Source organism: Vigna umbellata, chromosome 9, assembly GCF_029865625.1.
Source record: "Vigna umbellata cultivar VRB3 chromosome 9, Vumbellata_1.0, whole genome shotgun sequence".
NCBI lineage: Eukaryota > Viridiplantae > Streptophyta > Magnoliopsida > Fabales > Fabaceae > Vigna > Vigna umbellata.
In genome coordinates this window covers 9065547-9074515 of record NC_142173.1, presented here as the reverse complement: position 1 = coordinate 9074515, position 8969 = coordinate 9065547, and the positions used below count along the sequence as shown (strand labels likewise).

Here is an 8969-nt window from a genome sequence, read left to right as displayed (position 1 = left end):
AACTTTTCACCTTCTCTTATAAAAATACCAAAACAATATAAAATCTTCAAAAACTAAAAACATCCACATTTTCAAAAACAAACAATCTTTATGCCAGAACTACGTGATCCTTGATTCTCCATCAAAAGTGGAGATACGTAGGAGCAAGGCTAGTCCTTGTCAGGTTCACTTCCCCAAAAATCCAAATTTATCCGTAATTAATTCCTCAAACAATTTCTCATACAAAATTTTCTAACAAAAAACCAAAAAAATATATTTTGTTTTTTTAGAGTTTTATTTTAGGGGATAGTTAAACATTTTGAAAACCACATTATATTCGCGTATTTAGTTAAAGGTACTGCCTTAGGGCAGACGTTGTAGGGTGCTAATATCTTCCCTACACGTAACCGACTCCCGAACTTAGAATCTCATTTTCGTAGACCATGCCTTATCATTTTATGGTTTTTTCCGTAGTTTTCCAGAATAAACTATGGTGGCGACTCCAAATCTCTTTTTTTTAAAACCCGTTCGTTTCTTTTTTCGGGTCGTTGTCCCGTCGCGATTTCGGTTGCGAAAATATTGAAATATGAGGATGATATCCAAGAAGGAGTAGAGGTTTGTGCCTACTATGATTATGAGAATCTTTATTCATTGACCTTCAAGAAGTGGGCAAACAAATATTATGTGTTGAATGGCGAGTGGAAAATTGTCTTCGAAAATCATAATTTGCAAAGTAATGATATCATCAAAACATGGATGTTTCGTCATTCAGAACATTCAAAGTTATGTCTTGCACTTGAATTTAAAAAGATTGAAAGATAGTCATAGTTTACTCAATGAAATGTTTTAGAATTATATTGGTGTTTCATTTTTTAAAAATAGTACAATATAGATTAATTGTTCATCAATGTTTCTTATTTTCAATGTTGTAAAAAATTATATATTTGTTTTTCATAATCATTTTTCTCAAATGGTTTGATATCACCAATTCAGTTTTAACTCGTTAAAGATATAGTAAGTTATATAAAGGTTTAATCCTTTACTACATCCCTATTTATGTACGAATTTCTCAATTGGGTCCTCGTTTTTTAAAGTGTATCAAAATGGTCCCTAATTTTGAAAATTGATATCAATTGAGTCCTTTCCGTTAAGTTGGCTGGACGGCGTTAAAAAAATTGATGAGTGGGATGCTGAGATGACGAACGAGCGCTCGTCCACCAGCGAACGAACGCTTGTCCACCAGCGAACGAACGCTCGTCCATCAGCGAACGAACGCTCGTCGACCACCGAACGAACGGTCGTCCAGTGTGGAACGAACGGTTGTCCAGCAGTAAGAGGTCGACGAGCGTTCGTTCTCTGGTGGACGAGCGTTCGTTCGCTGCTGGACGAGCGTTCGTTCGCTGCTGGACGAGCGCTCGTTCGTCATCTCAGCATCCACTCATCAATTTTTTTAACGCCGTCCAGCCAACTTAACGGAGAGGACTCAATTGATATCAATTTTCAAAATTAGGGACCATTTTGATACACTTTAAAAAACGAGGACCCAATTGAGAAATTCGTACATAAATAGGAATGTAGTAAAGGATTAAACCTTATATAAATTATATATATACATATATACATACATACATATATACATACATACATATATATATACATACATATATATATATATATATATATATATATATATATTATATATATATATAATATATATATATATATATATATATATATATATATATATATATATATAATATATATATATATATATATATATATATATATATATATATAATCCATTTTTTTACAATACACAAGAAAATTTTTAAATGATGACAAATTTTAGTGATTAAAAATAATTAATTACTATAGTGACTAATTAAATACTAATTTATAAATTAAAAATTATTAATAACTAAAATAATTTCAATTATGAATAAAAAGTTTTATTGGTCTCTAAATTGGTAACTAAAATAGTTTTTTATATGAATTAGTCTCTAAATTGATTACTAACATTAACTACCAAAATTTTGATTAGGAATGAAATTGATCTCTAAATTGGTTTCTAAATATATTTTTTATTGTTAAAATTGATGATTATTTAGAAATTTTCTTGTTTAATACATAATCTTTTAATATATAATTTGATCATGTATATATTTAATTTTTTTAATTAGTTAATTAATATATTTGGTTGAATAAATTAAAAATTTTATTATTTTACATATTAAATTATGTTATTAAAATCATTAATTGAAATTTAATCTATAGATATTAATTATTTAAATCATAATATTATAATATATTTGCAATAATTCAGATATTACAATATCTAAAAAGAATATTTTAAAGTAATTTTTTCATTTTAAATTTTTATTTATTTGAAGGGATTTTCAGAACATTGTTTGTGACAGCTTAATTTTTATCAAATTATTTTCTAAAATATGTTTGTTTATACTTTATTGTAGGAAGATAATTACATCAAAATTCATTATATTTCAATTAAGTAATTTACATTAAAGGATAAATATGACTTTTATAAGCATTAAATTTTGACAAATTCAAAGTGTTTTTGTTATTTACAAATACATTATATATATATATATAATATATTCTGTTTGATAAGTTTTCGCTTGAGAAGACGATAAAAATATGAGGATTTAAGCACTACATGGTATGACTTTAACATTAAAAATATTAATTTTAATTATAGAAAATATTTTTTGTGTTTTTCTTTCAAAAAGATTATCATCTTTTATCCTTTGTTCATTTAAATGGATTTGAGGAGGGTGGTTGAGTAAATTTGAGAGAATTTAAAATAAATTTTTTTGCTGTTTATTTGAGTGAATTTGAAGGTAGATGTGAATAAATTTGAAAATAAATTTTATGAGAATTAGTGTATTATTTAATTGATGTCACAAATTAAAAAAATTTATTTTCAAATCCATTTCACCTATCTCAAACCCACTCAAATAAACAATAAAAAAATTATTTTTAAATCTCTCAAATCCATTCAATTCTTACTCAAGTTCATTCAAGTGAACAAATGCTGAAGAAAGCAGTAAAATTATCAATTTTTTTAAAATGATTGAATGTTAACTCTCTAAAGACCATCAACTTGGTAGAACCATGCGTTTGCCTGCGAAAGGAAGAGATCCCTCTTAACAGATTTTAACGGACCGAGTTGTAATTATTATTAGTAGAGGACCAAGTGGCAATAAATGAAAATAGAAGGGTTAGATGATATATAATAAATATATAAAAGCGCAGTTCCAGACATGGCATTTCTTTACGAATAAAGAGCATTGCATAGATTGTACGCAGCCACTTAAGCAGCGCCGTCTTTCTATCTCCATCCATCACAGCTCTCTCTTTCTCTCAGGTGTGTGTTCTTTTAGCTCAATGAGGAAGTGAAGTGAAGATTATGAAAATAACAAGCAACGCCCAACGGCCCAAAACGTGTGAGTTGGAGGAGGAGGGATTGCTGATTGGATTAAAAAGAAAAATTCGAAAGAAGTGACTTAGGGTTTTTGCAGGGTTTTTACACTTCACAATCTGTTCCAAACCACGTAAGCTTCAAGAAGGTATCGTCCTTCTCACCTTACAAGGTCTTCGTTACCTGAATCGGTTTGGGTATTTTCGATACGGTTTTCGATCTTTACCTGTGGTTGATGTAATGATTTCAGTTTGTATTCGAGAATCCAATTCATGGGGTAGATTTGGCGTATCCTTTGATTCTAAAGTTTGTGGAATTTTTTTCGATTTTTTGTTTTATAAGTATTAATTATTACTATTAATTATTATTATTATTATTTAGATTCGGGTACTCTTATTAATATCAATTATATATATTACATAATGAGAAAGACTGGAGATAGATGTGTGCTGATTTCTTTTGTTTCTTTTTTATTGCTTGTGCAAGAAAAAAAGGACAAATTTAGGGATGCGATGGTTTTCGGAGTTACTTGATTGGACGTTTGTGTGTGGCATTTAGAATTTGTATTTTGAGGATGCTTGAATTGCATCTGGGGATGAGCTGAATAAGGAAGGGTTTAGTTCTTTTGGGTTGTTCAATGGGGAGTAATACTGGGGATCTGAACTGTGATTACTGTGTTCACTACCGGTTTTATTTGTTGTATGTATGGGGGAGCTAAACGTGGGTGTATGTCTTTCAATGCATTTTGATGATGAGTGCATTTACATCGACTGTCTTGATGTATTGAGTGCTTGACTTCAGTATAGTCAATCTTTTCTGGAATGCTTTTAGGATTACATACATGATGTTACATGCTAAAATGGGAACCGTGATATAGTTGATATGAATTTGCAACTAGTACAAGCTTTCAGAAATAGGTTCTTCATACAATGCATACATAGAATCACTCAAGGTTACTTTGTTCATTTTTGATGGGTTGCTATACACGGTTTATATCTAGTTGTGCGATTATAACTTGTAATATGATAATGAGAATTATCAACACCAAATTTCTCTTTTAGTATTTGGATACCCGTGCTTAATATTTTTATTTTTCTCCTGCCTCACCTATCTGCGATCGTTCTGGTTATTTCTTTGATTATAAGCTTATGCTATGTAAATTTGATATTATTGTCTTTTTTATATGCTATAAATTATTTGATTTCTTTTATATTTTAGGTGATTTTGGGCTATGTTTTAACCAGTTGAGAATTACGTTTTAAATTATTTATAAGGTAGATTGTATTTTTTTTTTCTAAGATCTAATAAGTTTTGGCCAAAACCATGTTTTGGAAGGCATTCCACAAAGATGCTTAGAAGTCTTATAATTATTTTGGTCGGATTATGGTTTGGCTCCTCTTTTAAGAATTTGTGTTGAGGTTGTCGGATTGATCTATGTCTGTGTGACCTGCTATGCTACCTGCTATGCTATTGAACCCAGTTTTCTTTTTCTTCTAGTCATTGCGCATTATTTATTATTATGATTGTGATTAAGTTGTACGAATTGGTCAATCTATGATTTCATTCTATGATTTGATCTGAGGTAAGGTGAGAATGTTGTAACTATGATTCTGAGTCTATGTTTTGGATTCCATTCTGTTGCTTATAATTGTAGAACAAAAATATCTATGCAGTTTTTACTTCTGCACACTAATTGTTCGAGCTTTTTAATTTAGCAGTTTTATTATGCATACTGGGTGAGACAGGTTATCTCTAAGATCATAAATCCTCTTTCTGAGACACACTGAAAAAAAGGAAGGAAATGTCAGCATCATCATTGGTAGAGTCTCTAGTTCTTCAACTCCATGAGATTTCAGCTGTCAAATTTGGCAACTTCAAGCTCAAATCTGGCATCTTCTCACCAATCTACATAGACCTACGCCTCATCATATCTTACCCTTCTCTCCTCCAGCAAATCTCTCAAACCCTTATTTCCTCTGTCTCTTCCACTTCCTATGATCTTGTATGTGGTGTTCCTTACACTGCCTTACCAATTGCTACATGTGTCTCCCTTACCCAAAACATTCCCATGGTCATGCGCCGCAAGGAAATCAAAGATTATGGCACTGCTAAAGCTATTGAAGGTGATTTCAAGGCTGGACAAAGTTGCTTGATCATTGAGGATTTGGTTACAAGCGGCACATCGGTTTTGGAAACAGCGGCACCACTACGTGCTTCTGGGTTGGAGATCAGTGATGCTGTTGTCTTGATTGATAGAGAGCAAGGAGGGAGAGAAAATTTGGAGGAGAATGGCATCAAGCTGCATGCAATTATTAAATTGACGGATATGGTGAAAATTTTGGGCAATCATGGGAAACTTGATGAGGAGATGGTAGAGGTTGTTACAAAGTTCTTAGAGGAGAATCGGAAGGTTGCGGCTGTGCCAAAGGTGGAGAAGCCTGCAACAAAGGTCAAGGCTTTGCCATTTGAGGAGAGGGCTAGGCTCTCAAAGAATCCAATGGGAAAGAGGTTGTTTGAGATCATGGCTGCGAAGACGAGTAATTTGTGTCTGGCTGCCGATGTTGGAACTGCAGCTGAATTGATTGAAATCGCTGAGAAGGTAGTTCTGATGTCATTTTCTTGGACACTACTATTTTTCTCACTCGGATCATCAGTTTGCAGAATTCTTTCTTGCTTTTGTACTTTAAAGAATTCGGTGTTTTCTGACCTATTAACATCAATTGGATTCTGATTAGAAGATTGACAATGATCATATATTTTCTTTTGACTATTTGGTTGGTTTTCTTTCTCAGGTTGGACCTGAGATTTGCCTGCTGAAGACTCATGTGGACATTTTTCCAGATTTTACTCCTGAATTTGGCTCAAAGCTTCTCTCGGTATAGTGCTAAAAGAAGTTTTTTTTTTCATATTCTTCTCTTTTCCGGATAGCTCAAGAAACCTTTTGGTTCCTGATATCATTGACATAATCACACCTAGACTGTTTGCTTGGATTTATTCAAACAGGATGGTGATTCCTGCTTTTAACCTATGATGATAAGGGCCTTATGTTATGTATTTTGAGCATTGTCTGTGATATGTTTCAAGCAATCTTTTAAATTTATGGTCTACTTGAGTTTAATGTATGTTTTATTCTATTGAAGATTGCAGAAAAACATAACTTCTTGATCTTTGAGGATCGTAAATTTGCTGATATTGGTAACACAGTGACTATGCAGTATGCAGGGTAAGCCTGCTCAATTTTCATGGAATCCTTTTTGGCATTCCTCTCATCCATTTTTGCATTCAACATGACTTATATTTCTATTCCACTGTCTCAGAGGTATCTTTCAAATATTGGATTGGGCTCATATAGTGAATGCTCACATAATCTCAGGTCCTGGAATTGTTGATGGATTAAAATTGAAGGTATGCACTAGTAGTAAATATAATCACTTTACACCATAGCAACACCTCAACTCATGGCCTAACTAGTTTCTTGAACCATACTCAGGGTTTACCTCGTGGCAGGGGTCTGTTACTGCTTGCTGAAATGAGTTCAGCAGGTAACTTTGCCAAGGGAGATTATACCGCAGCTGCAGTAAAAATTGCTGAGGATCATTCTGATTTTGTAATTGGCTTCATCTCAGTCAATCCTGCATCATGGCCAAGAGCACCTATAAATCCCTCTTTCATTCAGGCAACCCCTGGAGTTCAAATGGTAACCGGTGGAGATGCTTTAGGCCAGCAATACAACACTCCATACTCCGTAAGTTAATGTTTTTGACAATGATTTGCAGAAGTATTTTGCCCCAATTATTTGTTGTTCTTTCTTAGATTGAAAACAAAAAAATGGAGGAAAAAGGAAGAGGGAGGGTGTGCTAGTTTCTACCATACAGTCCCTTGCTTTCTGCATAGAGCATTAAAAAGAGAATCTCACTTGTTTGAATTTCTACAAGTGAAATAGAAAAAAAACTGAATCAGATTATAGAAAAATATGAAATAATTTTTACACCAATTTTAGGTTATGAAAAAGTTGATTCTAGTTTTCCTTTTTCACTTTCTTTTTCAGGTGGTTCATGATAGGGGCAGTGACATAATCATTGTGGGACGAGGCATAATCAAAGCAGCAAATCCTGCTGAGGCAGCTCGTGAATACCGACTTGAAGGGTGGAAAGCATATTTGGCCAAGTGTTCTTGATGCCTGAACCCTACAGAATAAGAAAAGGATGAGTCAAATTTATGTTTTAATGAGACATCTAATCTCACCCAGAGGAAGATTGTTTTGGGTACAATATAACATTGATGACATTTTTCAACTGCAATATTTGAGGGGATCATTTTTTGTTAGTTTTATTTTTCACTTCAAGTTTGCCTTGCCAAGCTAGTCTCCTGTTAAGCTTGTTGAGGTTGTTTCTTTCCGAACTTGCTCATATTGTTTCTTGCTAAGCTTGTTGAAGTTTTCTCTTGTTGAGCATGCCGTACCGAGTTGGTTAAGATTTTCTTTTATCGAGTTTGTTAAGGTTGTCTCCTACCGAGCTTCGTAACATTGTATCGTTAGTTAAGATCTTTTTAATATATATATATATATGGATGATTCAAGAACACTTAGTTTGAATCAAAATTTTAAAACACATTAAATATATATATATATATATATATATATATATATATATATATATATATATATATATATATATATATGGATCAAAAGAGTATACATATTTACACTTAAAAGCATATTTTATGTAAACTCATGGTTATTTTTATAGACTTTTAAGTCTTTGGTAAACAAACTAAAAATATAAGATTAAATGAGATAAAAAGATAAAAAGATTTATTGTCATTATCAAATAATTTTAATTAATAATTGATTGATTAAAATTTAAATAAACTTTATATGACTATATACAAATGTTTAAAATTTAAAAAGTACATATTTATTAAAATAAGAAAATATATATTAAGATAAGATAATATATTTACATACTAAATACAAATATTTCAAATTAATTACATTACAACATCCAATTTCATCTTCTAATAATAATAATAAAAAAGACAAAAGTGATGAAATATAATTAATGAATAAATGGAAAAAAAATATTAAATAAATTTAAACAAGTAAAGACAAAAGTAGTAAAATTAAGAAAATATAAAATATAAAAGGTTTAATCATTCACTAAGTCCCTATTTTCGCATGGAATCTCAATTTCGTCCTTTTCTTTCTGAAAATATCAATTGGGTCCCAATTTTATGAAAATTGCAACAAATCGATCCTTTCCGTTAAATAGTGTCAAACGGCGTTAAAAAAATTTATGAGTGGATGCTGAGATGACGAACGAACGCTCGTCCACCAGCGAACGAACGCTCGTCGACCACCGAACGAACGGTCGTCCAGTGTGGAACGAACGGTCGTCCAGCAGTAAGAGGTCCACGAGCGTTCGTTCGCTGGTGGACGAACGTTCGTTCGCTGGTGAACGAGCGTTCGTTCGCTGGTGGACGAGCGTTCGTTCGTCATCACAGCATCCACTCATCAATTTTTTTAACACCGTCCAGCCAATTTAACGGAAAG

At 32.2% G+C, this 8969-nt stretch overlaps 1 protein-coding gene across 4 annotated transcripts; it reads left to right on the top strand.

Annotated features, from left to right (window-relative positions):
- Positions 1–3346: 3346 nt before the first annotated feature.
- Positions 3347–7871, top strand: LOC124841833 (uridine 5'-monophosphate synthase-like). Of its 4 annotated transcripts, XM_088098798.1 has the most exons (8): positions 3347–3364; positions 3519–3566; positions 5137–6017; positions 6211–6294; positions 6559–6641; positions 6736–6823; positions 6909–7163; positions 7467–7871. In XM_088098798.1, the coding sequence occupies exons 3-8, from the start codon at positions 5220–5222 to the stop codon at positions 7593–7595; spliced, it is 1437 nt and encodes a 478-aa protein (XP_087954924.1). In that variant the 5' UTR covers positions 3347–3364; positions 3519–3566; positions 5137–5219; the 3' UTR covers positions 7596–7871. The 4 variants fall into 4 exon arrangements, with proteins under 4 accessions (XP_087954924.1, XP_087954923.1, XP_087954926.1 ...); XM_088098797.1 differs by lacking the exon at positions 3347–3364 and having other exon boundaries at positions 3425–3566; XM_088098800.1 differs by lacking the exon at positions 3347–3364 and having other exon boundaries at positions 3431–3566; positions 5164–6017.
- Positions 7872–8969: the final 1098 nt, after the last annotated feature.

Bases quoted from the DNA above. Each gene is read 5' to 3' on its own strand.
- LOC124841833 (XM_088098798.1), top strand. From the start codon at position 5,220: ATGTCAGCATCATCATTGGTAGAGTCTCTAGTTCTTCAACTCCATGAG. The intron at 6,295-6,558 runs GTATAGTGCTAA...ATTCTATTGAAG, and splicing joins TTGGCTCAAAGCTTCTCTCG to ATTGCAGAAAAACATAACTT. The intron at 6,824-6,908 runs GTATGCACTAGT...AACCATACTCAG, and splicing joins TTGATGGATTAAAATTGAAG to GGTTTACCTCGTGGCAGGGG.